The sequence below is a fragment of the Crocodylus siamensis genome, chromosome 6 (genome assembly GCF_052110815.1).
Source record: "Crocodylus siamensis isolate JL-2025a chromosome 6, ASM5211081v1, whole genome shotgun sequence".
NCBI lineage: Eukaryota > Metazoa > Chordata > Crocodylia > Crocodylidae > Crocodylus > Crocodylus siamensis.
The window spans coordinates 89,421,761-89,444,675 of record NC_143400.1 but is presented as its reverse complement, the minus strand read 5'-3'; the positions used below and the strand labels follow the sequence as shown (position 1 = coordinate 89,444,675).

At 45.6% G+C, this 22,915-nt stretch overlaps 1 protein-coding gene across 1 annotated transcript in view; it reads right to left on the bottom strand.

Moving 5' to 3' along the window:
• Positions 1-22,915, bottom strand: part of USP13 (ubiquitin specific peptidase 13) — a 71,549-nt gene that overhangs the window by 45,582 nt on the left and 3,052 nt on the right. The window contains exons 2-3 of the mRNA XM_090050602.1: positions 11,799-11,924; positions 6,679-6,739 (exon numbers count right to left, since the gene is read on the bottom strand). Of these exons, the coding sequence (XP_089906728.1) occupies positions 6,679-6,739; positions 11,799-11,924 (187 nt within the window). The remainder of the gene's footprint in view (positions 1-6,678; positions 6,740-11,798; positions 11,925-22,915) is intronic.

The window sequence follows — 22,915 nt, the reverse complement described above, 5'->3', positions numbered from 1 at the left end:
CACCGATCACCTCTACTGAATAACAACGCTAACCCAAGTGACCTCAAGCCATCGACACAAGATGACAAAGCAGAGAAGCTACATATAGACAATTTCCAAGAAAATGACAGTGCCCAGCACCAAAGCAAAGCAAAAGCAGCTTAAACACAGAGCACCTTTAAGTGACTCCATATTTGTTCTGCCAAGCGGATAAAATACCTAAAAGCTCAACACAGCTGGGGAAAGCTCATCATGACAAACTTGAAACAGCCACCAGAGGGTGCTGAAAGATGGTTTAGTTTGATCACGACCTGTGTCTTTAGATAGTTGTAAGGATCTGCAACACACTGCATTGTATCTTCACAATACAAGCAGCTGGGGCAAGCAGTCTCCCTAGTTTTAATGATCTGCCATATAAAAACAGCAATGACACAGCTGTTCTAGATGCAAGAAACAGAGGCATACAAGGAGCCATTTCATATAACAGTAGATAGATGATAGGGACTCCACTGCTGCTGACCTGAGATGGATTTGAACTGCTGATCTAGAGATGAAAGACTTGGTATCCCATTAGCAATTAATCCCCTGCCAAGTAAAGTAATGATGCACTTAAGAGTACCCTGCCATTTTAGCCACTGTGAACATGGGGTGCTGGGGATGTTCAATTTACCTGCTGATGCTCATATGCCACTTTGATGATTACAAGACCAAAACCTTACGTTCTCTTAGTAAAACTGCCTCATGTCTGACAGCCTGATCTTGTCCAGCATCACAACTGAAAGGAAAAAAAAACCAATCCAACATGCACAAAGTGAAATCCTTGTTAACAAGAGAACAAGGCTTTAACTGGTTGTCCCACTCTGATAAACACCGTCATTAAACTGGCCGTTTCTCTCCCAATGCATCTCTTCCTGGTGGACAAGATTTACAAAAATGGTCAAAGATTTTTTTTTTTTTTTTTAATGACTATACCTTTAAAGGGACTGGGGTCAAATTGAAAGCCCTTAGGAATATGGGATGGGAAGAAACCTCCTGGGTCATCACTCCATTCCCTTCCTATTGTGGGCAACCATGTTACATAATCCCTTCCACAAACTTTCAGCCAGGCCCTTCCAAGGTGTCAGGCTGGATACCCCAAACCAACAGCCACTGCTGCAAAACTTGGCTTTTGTTCATTCAGAGCCACAGCTGCTTTGCTTTGTGACAAAAAAACATTTCCCCCTACATCTCATTCCCATTAACAGCCGCAGGAAACAGGCAGGCTCCTACGTAACAAAATCCTCCACCGTGTATTACCAAGAGGCAACGGGGTTAAGTGTAATTAATGGAAGGACTCAACTTCCAAATTCATTATTCATGGGAATCATGCGCAGACACACAAGGCCCCAGGTTTAGCTTGCTGGGCCAGCAATAGTAAAAATAGATGCGTCTTCTCTGGTAAATGGAGGGAACTGGATTGAAACAACCAGCATGGACTGCTGCCAACACACTTTTCCACCAAAGTCACCTCTTGGATGAGGGTCCCTTTGATGTACCACGAGCGTAGAAACCTCGTGCACTAATGTGGTGACCTTACCGCCAAGGTCTCAGCCTACCATCAGGCCAGTGACTTATTTTAAAGAGCTGATATGTTGGTGGAGAGTAGACACAGGACCGTCTATTTCCCTTCTAAGGGAAACAAGGGGCTAAAAGCTTTTCAGCGCTCGGTCAGGGTCAGAATTAAACAATGCAGTCACTAACGGAGTGCCCACCGGTCACAACTGCTGTGCTGGGAGGAGAGGATGACAGGAAAAGCAAAATAACCCATGCACTAAAGAGAGGCCAGGCCAGGACTGTTATTTTGGGCATGCCGTCAGCTGGGTAAATTTACCCCGGTGTTCGTCTGGACCAGCACAGGGGTGTTGTTGCAGCAACAGCGAGAAGTGCCCTGCCGCTGGCTGACTGACAACAGCAGCTGGAGGTGCCCGGGGGCTGTAAGTGAACCCGCTGGAGGGGAAGAGAGGGACGAACGCTCGAGCAGACATGCTCAGATCAGATTTAGATGAGTTACCAACCGAATGCACTAATAATAGTGCTATAATGAGATTCCACTCAGGGCCCCAAACAGGATGTCAAGCGTGTATGTGGATATGCCTGGGCGAGGGAGACAGAGAGGAGCTCTCTCAAGAAACAAACCGAGGAGGTTGCATCCAATTTTGAAGACCTAAAGAATAGTTTCAGACATCTGCCTCACTTAGGGTTTGAACTTGGTTTACTAACGGGAATGAGAAACCCCAAGCTGATTTGAACGGTGGAGAACCAAACCCTGGAACCCTTCTCCTCTACTGCTCCCAGGTTACCTGGAACAAAGATCTCACCTTCAGACATATCTAAAGCACCAAGCTCCCCTGTACAATTATACATACAAAAAAACCAAGACACAGAGAGATATACACTTGACAAGCCATAGCACTCCCTTATTTGGCAAAAGGAAAGACAACTGCAGCATGTGTAAGACTTTCCAACACTTCTTTGTAGGTTCAGCTGTACCATTAACTGGATAATAATACATCCCTTTACATCGGGGCAGGCAATTATTTTGGGCGGAGGGCTGCTTACTGAGTTTTGGCAAGCCATCAAGGGCCGTATGACAGGCAGCCAGGGGCAGATAAATATTTATTTTCTAAATTTGGGGGGGCGCCTGCAGGCCAGATAGAACGGTCTAGCGGGCCATACCCAGCCCGCGGGCCACATTTTGCCCACCTCTGCTTTACATCTTCAAAGCACTGTCTTTATTATGAAGTATGTGCCCCAGTTGATTACCACATTAAGTAAGATCATAATCATTCATTACTGCCGCTCCTGCTGCGCAATAAGTTTTTCTTCATGATCATAAGTTCATTAGGCAAGGAAATACAAGCCATCCACTTGGGGGGAGCTATGTATTACTAAACTGATATTAGATGTGGTGCTATAAACTGTTCTGCTACAAAAAAGTTCCTCTTTCAAGCAGGAATGTTTTGGGGGTGGATTTGCCATTTTTGTGGTACTACAGCCTGTTACTTTTCACTAGCTACTGTCTGTTCGCGTTTCTGCACTTCACTCAAGCTTGGACAAAAATGTGAAAAATGACAGTTTCACCTGCTTTTTAGTCAGCTTCCCATCTAGTGCACCTGAGCTGACACAGCTCATTGTGAACTTAAGTACAATAGTTACAGAGAAGTAATTAAATCCCTTCCCCATGAACTCTTTTATTCACAAAACTGCGTGTGTATTTCTTGCATGGACACTTCAACAAACACAGCACAAATGCTAAACCAGAACCTACTGACCCGAACCCCTTTAAGAAGCTACCAACATTGCAAAATAGACAAAGATATCCTCGCTGGAAAGCGGGCCCAAGCATGTTGTGCCTGCAAGGTATGAGAACCGTCTGGAGACCTGGAAACTAGGGGCGCGTGAAGTGGGCCGTATTCGATTTGGATTCGGATTACTGTCCCGATTTGATTCAGCTGAACCTGAAGATTCGATTCTGATTCAGAGAATCAGTGATTTGAACATCTACATACCTCGAGGTACCATACACGGCTCACGAATGCTGCGATGCTGGAGAGGATGGATCTTCCCATGGGAGCACAGGGCCCCCAACCCCCTCCCCGCCACATGCTCGGCAGCGGACCCAGAAGTGGACCGGAAGTACTCCACTTTGCAGTCCACTTCAAATACTTCACTGCAGACCACTTCTGATCTACTTTGAACACTTCACAGTAGGTCTCATTTTAATGGGTACGAGAAGTGTGCAACTGGGTACCTGTGTGCAACTACGCTTCTTGATGGCAGTGCAGACATCACTTTAGAGAACCAATGTGGATACCAAGCACTCTTGCAGAAAGCTGGAACTTGCTCACCACTGCGGCTCGTTCAGAGGCTTGGAGAAGAGGGGCCACGTCAAGTTTGGTGCTTCGGATTTATTTTTATTTTTTATCATTTTTTTCTTCGTTTCCAGTTTGTTCTTGGGGTAGCAGGTACACTGGAACATGTGGGAAGAGCTTTGAAAGATGTTTTCCTAATACAGAGGAGGGGGATTAATATCCCCAATAGCCTTATATCAAAGAGGATTATACGTAGCAATGCAACAACTGCCTAAACTGGATTGACTCTGTTCATAAAGCCAGCCTCTCGGGGCAGCAGGGACTCGCTCGCAGACGCACCTCAAAACACTGTGATCTCAGAGCAATACATTGCTTCCCCATAAGTTCTGACTTGTTAAGAATATAATCTCTCTATGGACCCCCAGTCAAACAGGAACATTGACAATGATTGAATATGGCGAAGTGCTTTAAGGTGCTGAGTGTCAAGGGGTTCTCGGCATTTCTATACAAGGCCATTAAAATGAGACCAAGCAGCGAGGGCTGTGCAGAGTGCCCTGGAAGAGCATGCAGCCCAGAGAAGAGCAAAACCTCCAGAAACCTCCAATCTGCCTGATCCTGAAGTAGCAGTGGCAGTTTAAAGGACCAGATTCATCCCTGACAAAATGCCACTGACTCAGAAATGGATAGGCAGGAAAACCTATTAGTTAGAAACCCCACGCTGGCTTCACCCTCATAGGAGCAGAGTCAGGCGGAGTCAGTGTCAGGGCAGAATTTAAAGAAGGGACAGGACTCGGTCCTGTTTAAGCAGACTGCAAAGGCTCCTGACTCAGCATCAGCGACCCTATGAAACATGCCCATGAAGCCCAGCAACGGCAGCCTCAGAAGTATGCAGTAAATCCACAACAACATAGCTTGGCCCCGTATTTCTCAGAGCATTTTCATGTGTCTTGTTGCTCACGCACATTGCTAGCGCTGCAAAGCCACCGCTCCCTTACTGCCTGCTCTCTCCGGGAGGCTTCCGCGGCTGCTTTGCAATCGCTGCGCGTTAACTGAAAATTATTTTCAATGCAAACGAGGAAGAGGCATTAAAGCCTACTCCTGCTGACTAACTTCTCGCTAACAACATCTTCCTCTTATTACCAGAGTGTCAGTGGCGTGTGCCCTTTCACTCACTCTCCCTTTCTTTTCTCCGAGCACTCGGTGCCACGCTTACTCCAACATGAAATAAAAAAACACTGAATTGATCACAATCTCTCAAGGCCTCTCAACGACACAGTCCACATAGCAAAGCAACTCCAAGGGGATGGCAGGCTATTGTTCCCCCCACCTCCACCACAAGAGTGGAAATGACCTATGAAAACGTTTAACCCCTTCACCACTGAAAGAGCGTGCTGTGTTAGGCCATTTCAGTTGTGGTCACGCGGTCCAGGGAAAGGGGAAAAAAAAATAAAAATAAATAAGGAATTGCAAAAGACACTAGAGGCAACAAAAGGGTTAGAGTGGAGGTGTGTGCGCGCGGTGCCTTAAGCTTCCTCAAATCATCCAAAAATCAACTGATTTCAAAGAATATGGGGTTTAACAAGAGAGAATGAGAAGAGAGAAATCCCTAAGCCATTTCGTTCTCTCTCTTTCACGTTCTAGTACTCGTTAGAATAGGGAAATGTATCAGGCATATACAAATGTTATTAAACGACTAGCTGAAACCCACAAAACATCTGGGATTAAATATTTATTGCAAAAGTATTTCTTTAAATACAGGATTTTTAGCTGTCCTTTGACCGAATACTTTCACGGAATCAACACTTCTCACCCTCGAGAAGGCTACGTAAAGCTGCCCATGTGTCAACACGGGCTTAGGAATATAAATACATATTTTGTCAGAAGTCTGATCTTGTGACTTGTTCCTAGTCATAGAATAAGAGGGCCCTTGTACATGTGAAGTTGCCCCTTTGAGTGGTTTAATTGCTCTTTTTAATGATTTAATTGCGTAACTGTGTACACGGTTGGCGGCATGTTATGAATACATTTTGTCACAGCGAACACATTCGGCGTCAGATTTCAATTTAAATGATTTTTGTTAATGTTCCAAACTAGAACACGTCCCATGCATTTTAGTTTGCTACACAACAAAATTACAGTGTTATTCCTCCCATGTACAAGGGCCCTATCCAGAGAAGGTGGCGGGGACAGTGCATGGGGTGCTGGAAGCCTGGGCATACTCAGGCAGTGCCCCGTGCGCCATCCCGCCTCCTTCTCCACCTGCCAGCACACCCAACCGTCCTCATGCCGCCTTTCTGGGGCAGCCAGCCATCCCCTGAGCTAGGGGGACCCCAGTGCTTCCCTCTGCAGCGGCAGTACCCCCCGGGCAGCACCCACCGGTTGGCACCCTGCCATTCCACTGAAGGGAATGGGGCTACACCCGTGAACAACGACAGGCGAGCACGGACCCCGGGCCCCAAGCTGGTTCTCTGTAAGCCACCAGGTCACAGTAACATTTCAGAGAAATGAGATGGTGCACCTAAAGTAGGCACATAAAGGAGACCCGATTCCAAGAGATATATAATCAGCTGCAAGGTTACTGTATATAATAATATTGTGCATAATAGTCCTATTCCAACAGATATATAATAAGCTACAAGGTTAAAATGCCAAATACAGTCTGAAGATCATTGATTACTGCAAGAATAAAAATAAAATGTCATTGTTTCATTCCGAACAATTCAAACAAACTAAAAAAAAGAAATCCCACCTAAAACACCAAGCCAGAGACAAGAGCGGGTTGAAAGTCAACACACACACGCATCAGGGCTAGACACAAGGACCATGTGAAAATAGCTACTTACGATACCTAAAAATAGCTTCCCATTACTCCTTTTTGGTAAGGCTCCACCTGCAGCCCCTGTTACCTTCTGGAAGAGAAGGAAAAAGACACAGTTAAAACTCCAAGCAGGAGAAAGAGGAACCAAACCGCCCAAAACCTTGTTCTGCCACCCCCTGACAAGGAAAGGAGATACCAGTGTGGGCATGGCAGGTGTCTGGGAGAAGGAGGCAGGTACAAGGTTAAACCTGGTGAAAGGTGCCAGACTGTCACAAAATAGGCAGAGCAGGGGCAGTGGCCATGCCAGTTCCTTCATACCCCTCTGCCAGTGGAGCTCACCCTGATCTGGTGGAACCACCTTCATGGAGTGAGAAAGGCCACTCTCTAGGTCTATTTACTCATCTCCATCCATACAGGAGGATACGAAGTCTGTCCAATTTGGTAGCAGTGATGGTGGCACGCCTGTCCCTTAAGGGACCATCATATAGACTCCAATACCATCTGATGGCAACCTTGTTCATTAATGACTGGGGTGGATCGGAAAGGACAAGTCTGACACAAACAGCTCTGCCTCTCACTACCGATAACGTGGGCCACCCGTCCACTTCATTCCACTACCCAAAATTAAATGATTTCCCTGAATCTGAGACTGCTCCCACCGAAGTCCCTGGAAGTGACCCCCATGGAGCAAAACTTGTGACAGATCAATTATTTTTATTTGTGACATGGCAAAAAAAACGAACATCAGAGCCAGGTAATTCCAGCAACTGAACAGATTTCGATTTCAGGTCATGATTTTCCCAATCCAAAGAGCCTCAACATGTTCTGTAAAGCAATGGAGAAAATACTGGCAGCAGGGCAAACACCACATGTTGCTTTTTCCAAACTGTTCAAAATCAGGCACCATTAAACCAAACCATGAAAACAATTTTGGTAGCTATTATGCCACCATATTATAATTTCATGCTGCTTTAAGCGTGGGGAGAAAGATTTGTTGCACTATTTTTTTTTTCAATAAAATTGGTAGATGACAGGTGGAAAGGGACCGGCCAAGAATCTATCACCCTTGGGAAAGTTTGTGTTGGTCTCTGTTGCTTAGGTGAAGAGTTCACATATTTTGGGTGGTTCCCTTCACCATGTAAATAAAGCTTCTGCCAAAGCAATTGGCTAGATTCATCAATATGATTTTGCAAAGAACAGACGCCAACTATATTTCATGGCCGCATTTAATACAAACCTACTGCTCAGATTTATTAATCCCATAGGTAGCTGGAGTAGCTCCTTTTCTCCGAAAAGTAAAATTACAAGCCCACATGCATAGCACCTTTTCCTGTTAAAAAGGTCATCTTTGATCACCTACAGATAGAAGTAAATGATACACTACGGATTGCTGCCCCCCCCCACATATGCCACAACTTCACAGCTTTAAGAACACATTTCATCTCAATGGCTCCAGCACAAAACTGGGAAGCTGGGACAGGGCTCCACTGACTCCACATGTGACCATGAGCGAGTCATTCACTTAGGCCAAAAAGTTTTCAAGAGCAGCCACTCATCTTGGGCGTCACCACTTTGGCTGCCTAAGTCAAAACATCTCAGTCTGGACATCCAAGGAGCTTAATACAGGCTGCTCCCTTAACTTGGACCAGAGTTGCAAACACTCAGTACTTCTGGAAAATCAGGCCTGGAAAATTTACACATTGGTTTTCCCACCCGTGGGACTGGAGTGAGAACTCTCTGCAACCCAGAAAGGATATAGTGAGCAGTCATTACTGTATTTTCTAGCATAACGCATGCCTCCAAATAAAACATGCACCTTCTTTTTGGAAGACAGGACATTAAAAAACAAAGTATGGTCCCCATACCACGACCAGTTATGGTCGTGTGACATAGAATAAGAGAGTGTCCAAGAAGTGTGGCATCGCAGGAGATGGTCAAGGCAAGGCAGTCAACAGCAGGAACTTCAATAAGTCTTAACATGAGTGCCACGTCCTCTCCACGTTAGCTGAACTATTTATTTGATAATGCTACAAACTGCACAGCTGTGGAAGGCACATAGCTACCTGTTTATCTGTGCTCTTTAACAGGGTTCCTCACCATGTGTTATGTGAACACCAACCATGGCTGCAAATCTTATGCTTTTCTGCATCAGTTTCATGCTCTACAGGGCTTAGGGCAGCAACAGCGCCAAGCTGAAAACACTGCATGCATCATACCGTTGCTTTGTGTGGTACTGTTGACACAGGCAAGGCTGGCAGCAAGTGGCTTAATTCCAAATGACTGCTAAAAAATTCAGTTTTATTAAGTCAGCTAGTATTGTGACCATAGGACCAGCGTGCACACATGCGTTTGTGAGGATGCTGTAGTAGAAGTCTCCAAGCAGACCCAGCTTTGGCATAAATTGTCCGGCTCCATTGGAGTCTATGGATGTGCCCTTGCTCATTCATCCAGCTATGCCGGGACACGAGGGATGCTTACCATATTTACTTGAGGTTTCCCCTTCTAACATGGGGGGGAGCTCCTCATCTTAGAATCAAGTACAAGGGTGGGGGGACAGCAGCTGCTGTGCATGGGGCTCCAGCCCCTATTTGGGGTCAAGGCTGTAGTTGCAGCTGCTGTCTGTCCCTCCACCAGCCAGCACCCCTGCAAGCCATCTCCCCCCTCCCACCGATCTTCCCCATCAATGCAGCCTCTGCCTCCCACCTCCCCTTTTCCTTCCCCCCACCCTTGCCCTTTGCCCTTGCTTTGTGCTGGCAGGCTCCATCCATGCTGCAGCCTGGAGCACTGAACACATCCCTAGCCCAACCCTGTAGCAGCAGTGTGCAGCCCACAAGGCTGCTACAAGGGTTGGGTGAGGGCCATGTTCTGTGCCCCAGGATAGACCAGGGATGAAGTCTGCCAGCAAAGAACAAGGGTAAAAGCTGGGAAGCATGGAGGCAGCAGAAGCTGGGAAGAAGAAAAGGGAGCTGAGGCAGAGGGGAAAGGGGCCTGAGGCTGCAGGAGGAAGGCAGGGAACAGATGTAGCAGGGGGCAGGCACAAACAGGGGGCAAGCTGCTTAACTTCCCCATACCACCTACTCTGCCCCACCTTGCAGTGGTGGCAGGGGATGAATTCAAGATGACCCTCAAGTAACTAGATTCTATATACAAAAAAATAACAAATTTATATATATTTTCCATGTACTGAATCCAGTTATTTGGGGGGGGGGTCTTAAATTTGGGTAAATACTGCATTTCAGACACTTCAGGAAGCAGGTAGAGATTTCATGCTGTATCCTGCATGGATGATGTCAATATAACCACAGGCAAGAATAGCAGCCTAGCCAAAAGGACCCCAAATCAGTACACTCAGTGCCTCAAGGCTTTCCTGTCATATACACTGCCAAGCACTTGGTATTTGAATACCCAGGAATCAGCACCACGTCCTTTATAAAAGCTATTCAGCTGAAGTCCTGATGGTTTGCACTTCTCTGTGAACTGCTCATTAAAAGCCCTGAACATGGGCAGACTTGAGCACAGGGGAAACTTGGAATCTTTTCAGACCTCAAGACAAACACATCTGTAAGCTTGTGTAGACAAATATAATCAAGTAACTGCGTCTTTTATGGTTCCAATTAATTCACTTAATTACTGTTGGTGTCCTAATGCCAAACAATTTGCACAGTAACACAGAGAGACCTGTGAAATGATGATGGTGTCCAGCAAATGTTAAATCAGGCGAGCAGTCCAAATCACTATAGCTAAAGCTTTGGAGACAAATTCAAGCAAGCATATACGCACACAAAATAAATCGGAACTTCAGGACCCTGTTCTAGACATCCAATCTTTTCCAAAGAAACAGTAATGCTATTATACTGGATATTTCTGTAGCCTCTCTCATCCAAAAGGATTCCAATGTATGTTACAAATTGCAAAATTTATTCAGTGACCTATGGAGTGAAATATAATATCCACAAGCACAGCAAGTCAGGTGGAGAGAAGTAGAAATCATGTTTGCTGATCAAACTCTTTGAACGGTTTTACCATAGCAGGACACAAACACCTGGGTTTGAATTTAAGCATGGCACACGGGCTAATATTTCTCACTGTGTATTTAAAAAAAAAATGGACCCTGGGAATTTTTTAATTCCTCAAATGATCCAGACTTCAACAAGACAGTCACTTGTACTCACTTTTACCTTCTAGAAATCGTGGTTCATATCCTCACCAAGACCCCTATGCTGGGAGTTTTGGAGGCCTCATTTTAATCCCAGTTTGTTCTTGTATTTTCAAGCACTTTGGCAAGACCAGTAAACTCCAATGACCATGATAAGCAGGCTTAGAGGTAAGGGGCGAGTTGCACTGGCAGATGCATGTGAAAACCTAAATCACCAAAAGTACTATATTCACTCACCAGAACATTTGCTTGATCCAAACCAGTCCAGCAGGGGTAGGTTGCAATAAAACAATGTCAGGGAAATGAAGCCACTGCATGCAGATGCCAAATGCAGCCATGCAGCAGATACCAAACAAATACACATGAATATACAAAGGAGATCAGCCTTCAGGAATCAGGGAAGTGCAGATAATATGAAACATGCGCGTGCACATGTGCTTGCATGCACGCACATGTGTATAAAAGACTCCACTTTAAACAAGGGCTCAGTCACAGCTACGGTATACGTGGATTCATTTGCACTTAAAGCCTTTGCGGCAAGAGCTACTCTTGGTAAATTCCTGCCATCTTGCTCTGAAATCACAAGAAAACCTCTGTCCTCAGCAGATTCCAGCCATATCTGAACGAGAACAAGTAAACAGACACCAAAGGCTGGGTTTTCAAAAAGGCATTTTAGGTAACTAAAGATGCACATGGGCACTTAGCAAAATCAGTGGCAGGTGCCTTAAATATGACTCAGATGTCTATGTGAACCTGTTGGTACACAACACAATACCTTTAAAAGTATGGCCTCTGGTGGGTTGGGATCCAGCCCAGAATCAAAACAGCAGGGTTGGATTTGGATCCAAGGGTATGAAATCAATACCCATCCAGCCCAATATTTGAAAAGGGCCACATCTGACATTGCAGGTTTGGCCCCTCTCCAAGAAATGGGGGTGGTGCGCATGTCCTAGGAACTTCCCAACAAAGCTGGTTTGAAAGCTGCAAATCTCACCTCTATCACGTGTCGTTTCAGATGCATATATGCACACTGTCCTGTTTTCCGATAATGCCTTTCAACATGTTCCCGTCCAAATCCCAGAAACGTGTTCATGCACACGTAGAGACCTCCTTCAGAATCCTGCAAGGAATTGCAGAAAGCAGTTACCATACAGGAAGAACCGGACAGACAGAAAGACAGCAGCAAACACAGAAAGTTCTGTGCACCTCCCATGGAAGCATTAGCAATTATTGTATTGCCACCTTATCGCTGTATGACGTACAGAGTTATGCTCATTCTAAAAATCCACCATGCCATATAGCAAGGGTTGATCAATGCTACAGGAACCTGTCCCAAAGGTCTAGCGAGGGTGTAAAAATGGAGTCCAGTAAGTCTTGAAAAACTCCTACTTTGAGAACAGAAAACTCAACCTGGAAAATATGTATTATGGGGGCTGCCAAGTCAACAGAACAACAGAGTCTAAGCTTTCTTTTAAAATAATATATAGCATTTCTAGCTTTCTGGCTACAAACAAAATGGGAAGGATACAAACAGATCAACCGCTCCAGTGCTGTGGCTGTTGGTCACTGCTGTTCTAAGTGGTTCCAATTGAAATTCAAGCAAGTTTCTAGCCCATTTCACTGCTCCTATTCAGAACTCTGTGGGGACCAGGCAAATCATCAAGAATCAGCTCCAGTTTTACACAACTTCTGACTACAAAAAAAACAAAACAGAGGCAGGCGACTGCTCTATCCACGGAATAATGGAACATAAAACTAGGAAGTGATACTGGGCACACCTATACGAGACACTAAGGGTGCAATAGGCCAATTCTACTGCACATTAGCATGGCAGGCAAAAACCGTGCGACTGCACAGTAGAATTAGTCTACTGCACATCAGCGTTACAAAAAGTGTGAGCTTTAGTATTACAGGTACTAAACATAATGTGCAGTAACTACAGTACATTAATGCACGTGTAGACATGCCCACTCTCAGTGCTGATGGGAAAATATTGAAGTGCAGATAAAGAAAGGTCTCGGCGTCTTCCTTTCTCAGCTGCAAGCTCTCTCAGCAAGGCGCTACTCCAGTATCTCACGGCTATCAGACCCCTTTCCAACGGTGCCTCTGGCTAGTGGGTGCTGGATACATTTTCCAAGCCCTTTCGGATAGAGCGCTGCTCTCTTTACAAGGTGCAGAACAAAGAAAGGGCCTCCCAGAAGCACGGTGGGCTTTCATCTTACATGTTCATGCTCTTGGAGAGTACAAGGCATTTCCCCTTCAATTCTCCAGTAACTGCTAGTTATTACATGGCTTTTCTCAGCACACGACTTGCATGGAGTAGAAGTAAGTGGGCAGACAGGTTTTCATAGAGTACCTCCTAATGCCAACCAGAATGAGGCAGACATACTGCTAGCATGTTAACCAAGCTGTTATACATCAATGCTGTTATAGGCGCACGCACCTTTGCTCCCAGACATTGTGGGTGAAATCCTGGCTAGTCTCCCAATGATTTCCCTGGGGCCAGGATTACATCCTGTACTTTTTCCTTCCTCTGACCTTACCCCCACCTTTTTCGTGTAGCACGAGTCCCTGCCCTACTTTGTGGCTGTCTCATGATCCTGATTTTCTGAAGGGAAACCCATCACAATAATCTTGGCTCAAAGATTAACCTGAACGTGAAAAGGACTATACAAAAGCGTAACCTTTTAGTCATGAGCATCCCAGCCAAGATCCCTTATGCTAGGCATGTATCTGAAGAGACAGCCCTTGCCCCAAAGAGCTTGCAGTCTAAATAGACAAAATGGAAGAATGGCAGGAAAAGGCCATCCCTTGCCTCTTCTCCTTATATCCTTTATGATTTCCACAGCCCTCCCTCAAAAATGAAGGCCAGGCCCTGCTTCCAAGAGCCCTGTGGATAGCCAGCCTTATGCTAAAAGAAAGACATTATTCGACTTTTCATTTCACAGATGGAGAAATTATACACAGGGAGATTAAGAGATTTGTCCAAAACAAATAAATGAGTCTATAGCAGAAGGAGAATTGAACCCAAATCCCTCAAGTCTGAGTTTACCCAGGCCACCCTTTTTCTGCATCCCTTCAGGTAACACTTTATACTCAACACTGATATAGTCAATGCTGCTGGTTTTGTAGGCACAGATGCACATTAGGATTGATAAAGCAAATCCTGAGTGCATGTTTCTCTTGGGGATGGCTGGGGGTGGAATGTGCTTTCTACATGCGACTTCACACGTGCAAAGGGAAATACAAAGCCATGCCATGTTATCAGGGCATCCTTCCTAAGTGAGAAAGAGAAGGCAGCATGGCCCAAGTCACAGCCTGCTGCCCTTTTGCTTAAATTTTACTTTGTCACAGTTGCTGTAGCCACAGACACTGCTCCACAATGAACAGTGCATGGCTGTAGTGAGCTTTGCACGTGCAAGACGAAGTGAGACAAAACCTTTTATAGACACATGTACAGACCATAATCCCAACTATTTGCCAAAGGCCAACCACATCACATGGTAGCCACACGCATCACATACTGCTTCACCACTTATACACCAGTTCCCCTTGTAGGAGGTATTACTGGAGAGCCTGAAGGGCCCTGGAGCACTTATGGTCTGGTCTTGCAAACTCAAACAGTCCCTCTTCATCTAATGAGTCCAATTAATAGCAAGGGGACTATTTACAAAGGACTGATTACATTAGAAAGGGTTGTGAATTGGGTCTTATACACGTACAGCACCATTGCAATGCTCCTACTTCTTCAGTAGCAGGTAGAAACTGGTGACCAAAAGACTGCAACGCAGCGATAGTAGAAGGGAGAGGAGCATAGGGAAGACAGAATAGAAAAAAATGTTACATTTTATTCAAGAACCAGGTATAATAAACCTTACTATGGGGAAGTAATGCCATTCTGGGGATTTTTTGGTGGGTTATTTTTCTTTAAAGCATAACCAGAACAGATAACCCTTTGCTTTTTCAGGTTCATTTGAGTCACACAGCAAAATCTTGCTTTACTTACCTCAAATGGCTGACCTGACCTTTCTAAGATTCAAATTCCCACTTGGGGTGAGGGCAAGAAGGTCTAGGTCATTCAAACCTACAATCAGATCACCAGGTCATTCAGACCTTCAGCACCTAGACATTACAGTGAGGCAGGCAGAAGTCATACCTTTCAATTATTCCATAAAAGCCTTGCCTCGGCTTTATTTATAATCCTCTTGCATTAGCTAGACATTTTCTTTAAAAACCCAACCTCATCACACTTTAAATGATCAAGACCTAAGAAGCAAGGTGAACCAATGAGGACAGCACAGATGCTCACTTTAAAATCCTATATATGTTTTAGGGTCAGAATGGATGATCCACTCTTACCACCAGCTAACCACAGTTCCACTGAATTTTTCAGAGAAGCACAAAGATTTTTGCAATAGTTTCATAGTAATGAAGCAATGTAAATACAAAAGCCAGATGATTTACATAGCATCATTCCCGGTCTCTTTTCTTTTCTGCCTACTCTCTAACTAGTACGTTCTCCGGAGAAGGCAAGTTTGTTTCCTGTTTAAAGGGAGCATGGGGGCGGTCAGTCTAAATAAAAATATATCCCACTGTCAATCCATAGGCGTTTCCAGAACTTTGTTTACAATTGTGTTTTCTTGGTGACCACTTCTCTCTTTTCCAAGGTGACTCCATGAGCACACTCAACCCTTCCTGATAAGCAGGGTATGGCAACCATTTGACATTTTCAGGCTACGGGCTAAATGTGGAAGCTGCATATGGTTGCTCACAGAAGAGCTATTTCTCCTGGGAGAAAGCAGCAGGTGAGCTATTCACTCACACAATCTGGAAAGACGGTGACACCATGTTCAAAAGTCTACAGGGTAACAAGCTGGGTAGCAAAACCATGCACGTGGTGGGGACTACAGTAATGGTTCAAGAAAGGTCCCAGACTTTCTTGATCCATGGACCAACGTCAACCCTCAAAATTTCTCAGGGACCACTATGCACGCTTACCAAACTCTTAAATGAACACTATGAAGGAGATGTAAATGAAAATCAGTCTTAGGCTGTGAAAGGGGTATTCCTCTCTGCCAAACACCCAACATGGAAGACAGCTCCCCCATCTCCCCTTCAGACACCTATATTTCCTCTTTCACTTCCAAACACTTTCTACCCAGGAAAGCAATTCCTTCACAACATCCCCCTTCACACACAAGAAGGGGTCCTGTCACTTTGAATCCTGCTCCTTAAATAGGAATTTCACCTAGGAATGAAACCCATCTCTGCACAACCCACCACCCGATATAGCACGGGTGGGCAAAATGCGGCCCGCCAGGCCATTCTATCCAGCCCGCGGGGCCCCTAAAAAATTGAGAAAATTAATATTTATCTGCCCCTGGCTGCCTCAATGGCTTGCCAAAACTCAGTACGCACCCCTTTGCCCAAAATAATTGCCCACCCCTGCAATATAGGGAGCTGCAGCAATCTTCCAACAATTCCGGACACAAACTTCCACCCCAAAACACCGAGAGAGAGTGGCTGACCACCGATCTGTCCTGGCACCCTGCTGAGTAATGCATGCATCCCAGTAACAGTGCTGCATGGGTGGGAAGGTCTGAAGGGAGGAAGCATTTGCTAAATTCAACCGATCCACCCCATCTAATGATAAATGACTGCTATGGGAAATACGTCCATTTGCTGGTTGCAAGATAGGTATGGATCACTCCACTTACTTTGCAAAGTGGCAAACTGAGGTACGGTGAAATCACGTGGCCATTTAGTCCTGACCTCTCTAACCCCGCATCTTTAAACGGGAGAGAAAATGTGAATCCTCTTGCCAGTTTACATGGAGGTAGCAGCTACAGCAAGGCAGAGGCTTTCCCATCCTGGAGGGAGGCACATCCCTGCTCTAAGGAGCAGACATTATAGGAAAATTATCTTGTATCATTTCTTTAGGAAGGTTTTTGTGCTCGTGTTGAGCCCAGGGGTACAACTTCTGGGCTGGGAATCCACAGAGGTAGATAGTTAAAGTATGATGGAGATACTTTCCCCTCAAAGTTGTGGGAAAATGGAGCAAAATGTTAGTAGGGGGAGAACTGGCAAGTATAAAACACCCGCCTAGGAGGAAGCAGAGTGAGAGTAACATCTCATTTCACATACATGAGGCACCAGATGTTCATGCCTAAAAGCCATTACTGACCTGATCTGGATTTGAACTGGCGACCTTTATCCTATTACCAATCCCTGAGCTGTGTAGGCCCTTGGGGAAATCTAGGGCTTAACATTTTTATTCCCTGATACAGCTAGGATAATAATGGATTTATAACGGCCTGTGGCTATGATATGCAGGTCTCATGGCAAACAGTCGGATTTGGACACAAACTGTGAAAGATGGCGATTTATTTTATATCTACACCACGTAGTATTAAAACTTCCTAAAATTTATCACTGGAGGAAGGAGAATGCCTAACCTAATATTCATGACTGCCATTAATTTTGTCACCTATAGAGGAATAGTAGTTCCTCTCGCATATCTGACTGCTATTCCCTGCCAAACCCCTGGCTTTAATGAGGCTTGTATCACTGACTTCTAACACAAGGGTGCTCCAGCTCCAGCCCGCAGCCCGAATGCAGCCTGGGGAGGCTTGAATTTGAACTGCAGGGCTCCATACCCATCAGAAAGTTTGATGGCAGGAGAAAAGGGGCAGCTAATACCGCCACCCTCCCTGCTGCCAAAATCCCAAGGCCAATGTGGCAGGCTGGAGCTGTCCCTTTCCTCTTGCGAAGCCAAGTCATGCTCCCTTCCCCTGCATTGGTGCACTGAGGTTGGCCATGCCCCTTCCTCCCTCCCAGGAGTTGGGCTATGCCCCTTTTTCCCCAGCATGCCCAGGTTGCGGCTGAGCCAGGCCCCCTTCCTCTTCCTCCCCTCCACTGCGCCAGGCCAACCTCCCTTTCCTCGCGTGGCTGGATCAAAGCTGGGCTTCCCATCCATCCCCTCCATGAGGCTGGATGGGGCCTGCCGCCCACACCCCAGGGACCAGATTGGGTCCACCGGATGGGCTCTACCCACCCAACCCTGCAGAGAAAAACATTTGAGCACAACTGTTCTAGCGGAAGTGAGATTGTCCCCCGAGAAATGACAACCAAAGGGAACATTTTAGGGTTTTATTCAAACTCTAGCCAGGTCTGTGGCTGGTCATCAACTTGTGTTGCAGCCAAGCCAAAGACTCTTCACCGCACAATTCAAATCCAATTTTTAATATATCTGGAAGAATCAAAGGCAAATTCCTAAAGCACGTTTGCAAACGTGGAAAACCACATTGGAGTTTAACAAAAAGACATTCTGCTTATTTTAGCACCTTTGAAAAAGTTAAAATGGCAGAAGCTCCAGCATATAATATTCCTCTGAAAAATACACATTATGTTACAAAAGGAAACAAAAAGCAAACTGGTACCTTTCATGTACCATTGTTGCACAGAGGAACAAAGGGACTGTCACAGTGACTGAATACAAGAGCATTCGAAGACTATCCTAGCACAATAAAAAGCCACCTCCAGGCTCCCCAGTATATCGGTAACTTGCATTTTGCCTACATTTAAACTAGGCACTGGATAGCAAAACTCTGGTTTATTATAAAGAGATACCAATACAAACTCCAAGCTTGACACAAGATCAACCTTTTGGACTCAAAGGAAGATAGGAAGGAATGCATGAGGAAAAGGGACACAGGCCTGCCAAGGGGGACAAAAGGGGAAAGGCAAGATGCTGGAGAGGTGAAAAACCAAGAGGACAAACAGAAGACAAGGTGACAGAGGAGGACTCAAGCAAATAGAGGGAAGAAGGGAAAACCTTGCAGAAAGGCAGGGGAAAGAGATGTTATGAACTACTGGAATGGCGGCAGGAAAATGGATATGAATGTGAACACAGTCAAAAAGGACAGGAGAATACCAGTTGGAAAAGGATAGAGAAAAATTAAATTAAATTATAAAAAAAAAAAAAAATCACATGAGAACAATAAGGACAGACCTTGCAGCCGCTGGCCTGGTAGCTACCGCTACGAAACAAAATTCCCCATGTGTGGTTTTAAACAGAGTCGCCATTTTATCACATCTTGAAACATGAGTATACAAAACGATGAGTGGCAGGGAGACGTCAGATCACAAACTTCTGTTCTCCCCGTTTCATACGAGAAGAGCAAGAGGACATGCGAGTCGCCCAAAATATTCATATTGTCATTGATTTCATCACATCCAGAGAAATCACAGTTATCCCTCATAGATCAGCATGTGCTTCCCTGCCAAAGCCTGAAGTCACCGGCATTCGCGGGTGCTGTGTCACAGACCTCTGTAGAAGAAAGATTTGTCCCCGCGCAGAAATGCCAACCAAGTGGATCCAGACTGAGCACCAATGAAGGAAATACTTTGCCACTCAGACCACAAGTAGCCTGTGGGACTCATTGCCATAAAATGTTACGGAGATCAAGAGCTTAGCAGGATTCAAAGGATCAGGTCTTTCTATGGGTCAACATATATGGTTACAATATTCCAAAAAACCAGCCCAGGGCTTTGGCAGGACCAGAAAGTCTCACGCCCCAGGACCTAAACCAACTTCTAACTCTCGTAGGTGAAAAGAAAACTTCCCTCAGAGCAGAATATTTTATCACTGCCTCCTAATGGCTTTGTGTACGTCCTCTGCCACTGCTGAAGACAGTGAACTAGAAGGACCAGAAGTCAGAGGCAGGGTGGCAATTGTTCTATGCCATTTGCAAGAGGCTATTTGTGCTAATCATACTAAAATTTAACCTGCCACCAGTCTAAAATGTAGAATTATACTCGTCACCTGCTTTCATAAAACAAAGCTGCCCAGGGCTTCCCCTGGGGCGTTACGGAGCAGCACGTGTCATTCTGACGCAACGGGTTTGGACACGTCCACGGCAAGCGTGGCTTCAGCGTTACTCAGTAGTTCCAAGAGCTGTGGCGAAATGCCGGGCTAGCAGCTGCAGCTCCGGCACCGCTTAGGGGAGCCGCGGGCTTTGCGGAGTTGTGCGAGCGCGCGGCTTGTGGGGCGGGATTGAGGTAGCTCTTAGCCGCCCTCGAGGTTCGCCGAGTTGGCACAAGTAGACGACTTAGAGTAAGTTGTTAGTGTCTCTTAATCTATAGGGTGCCCGTTGGTTCACGAGGTCCCAGAGCCAGCCCTTGCGTTCCAGCAGTGGAGCTAGTCCAAAGCTAGGTGCGGCTGCCGGCTCCTCAAGTCCCAGAACTGGTCAACGGCTCATGAATGGGAAATAAAAAGCAATACTGTAACACGGCGAATCGTCGTCAGTTGTCGGATTTCTGAGGCCTTTGTTTTCGCTGGGGTACGCCCAGGCGGGGAGGCTGAGAACCGGTCTGCGGGGTGATCAGGCCCACAGAGTTTTCCAGTTGTCGTCTCTGCTGCTTCTTGCTTTTTTGCCTCTTTTATAGATGTTTGTTGGACTGCCTCTACGACACTAACTATCATATATAGAGATAGGATAATTTTCTTTTACATAATTATTGCTAGGCAGACTTTCTACATAAGTTTCATTTTTGCAGAAATGACACTTCTAGATAAGAAATGAAATTTACAGAATGCACATGTGTAGCTTAATGCCAGTGGAGAAAAGTACAAAGCGTTCACTTTGATTAACAGTCGACTTCAAGGTTACATAAATGTGAGAGTGCCGCGCAGCAGTTATACAGAAAAGGAAAAATAATATAAAGTCTTTGCTAAAAACTATAAGATAGTTACAAGAGCAAGACAAACGTTGATCCACAGGAATTTGTGACCTAGGAGCAGAAAAATATATACAGCCACGGGATCCAACATACAACAGTCCTCTTATGGATGGCATCAGATGTTTGCTGCACTACAAGATATGTGAAGCTCGCCGGCAATTTAATCCATATCGGTGATGCAGTTGATGGCTGTTTTACCTAGCTTTACCCCAAATACTTAGAAGGGAATTATAACATAGGCAATGTAAGGATCCAGGTGGTGCAGTCACCTACCCTGGAGGTTTTCAAGAGACCAGATGGTCATCTCACTGGGATCACCTAGCCCCAGTTGTCTTCCTGCCTAGAGCAGGGGGAGCTGGACCCGATGGTCCGCAAGGTCCCTTCCAGCCCCTAACAATTGATGAATCTATGAATCAAAGAGGATCTAGTTCTCCTATTTGAACTAGTGTGTATGTGATCCTTATATGGTTTGCAAACTTTGAGAAACTGGATGTAGCACTGACCATCTGGTTAACTCCAATGTCAAAGTGTCCTGTGAACCAGCAAAGAAAACATCTGCCAGTCAAGTCATAAACTTCAATAATCTTTTTTGGGAGCAATAAAAAACCCCCTACTGTGTCCCATCCCCAGACTAAAGATAAGCAGCAGTCCCAGAACAAAGATTGCTGTTCATTCCAGCCTGCCACATGCCACCAAGCAGTTCAATGAATTCCAACATAGAGAAAAACACATTGCTTTCCAGCTCAGCCAGAATCATTCCTGGAATAATATCCAAGATTTAAACTCTAGGAATTTGTTTGTGCTGCTGCCCTCTTATTTAAAAAAGCCTGCATCTTTTGTTGAAACGCTGACACAACAGGGGACGTGAACAAATTTGCTGCTACAGAGTTACACAGATTGTGGTCGCTGATGCCACGCGCAGTAAAGACTTCAGGTTTCACTGCACCGTCTGATAAACAACAGGGCATTGGCGCAGCTGAGCCCTTTGGGACCTGTCCTAACACAACCGTTACAGAGCTTCCCAACTCACAAAAATTAAGGCAGCAATAGCCACATAAGAAGCTGTTGTCAGCAGCTAGGTTTCCAGCCGCACTGAAGCCAAGCTTTATGCTGCTCCCGTGTCTTCCTGAAACCCACTGACCTGCGATCACACAATCTGTGCCAGATTGTTACAAGAGTTCACCCAAATGAAGACCCAGCGTTCACAGAATGTACGTCTCAGTTATATAAAAGTCTGCACCTAAGACCTGATCCTCCAATTTCAGTCCCCTTTCCAGAAGTCCTCTCCCCCACTGCCGTGCCTGACTTAACACAGGTCGCAAGCTCTTTAGGGCAAAACGACTGCCTTTTCTTTAATCACATTGCATACGGCGAACCTATAGCTCTCCATAAAAATGCTAGAGAGAGCAGAGATGGTTTAAACATAGCTTCCTCCCAAACAACACAATACCAACCCCAGCTGCCAACAAAGGAAGAGACGTCACACGTGACAAACTGATGGAAATTTGGCACAAGACACCCCAATCACATGTACGCAGGGACAACGGTCAGCAGAGGAGACTGAACGCTGGCACGCCAGAGTGGAAACTACGGGCTGCTGTCTCTCAAGTTATGAGAAAGCAAGAGGTTATTCCATGTACTGGGCCAGTCGCTAGAGGCAGGCGTGCATACTGCTATAGCGGTCTTCCTTCCTTTCAGAAGTCCGGCTTTACAGAAACCGAACCACAACGGGACAAACTGAGCCTCTGTAGCAGCTAAACAGAATTAATTAAAAGACACGAAAAAGGGGCACTTCCTAATTAATCAGCTACCTTCGGAGCAAGCATGGAGCCTTCTGCGGCTCGCTGCAGAGAACGTCACTTGGGCTGCTGAGTGTACGGAGCCCCATGTCACTTGGGCTTCTGTGGAGTTACTCAGACATTAGCCTGCTAGATGTTGTCAGACCTGGAAAGCAGATTTTAGAGTTCAGGCCGTACCCAACTGGTTTATTTTAGGGTTTGTCCTAAATGGGAAAACATCTGGAATGGCCGCCTCGTATCCATACCCACGCTTCTGAAGCAACAGCATTCTTGAACACACAAGAAAAATCCCAGTGCTCTCAGATTTTCAGAGGAAGTAGGATTTACACCCCGAGGAACAAAACAGTGGTGGTGTGTGCAGTCTGCTCCTCTTTATGACAAATAACCACCATCTCCCATCTAATACAGCAGTGATACTTGATCATCTTTCTGTCAAATTTGCAAAGTTCTGTGTGATGCCACAGGTTCAAGCTCACAACCACCTCAGTAGGGCATCATTATTCCCGCTGCAGAAACTACAATCGCAGACAGAGCTTAAATAACTTGCCCAAGATCGCACCACAAGTGCATG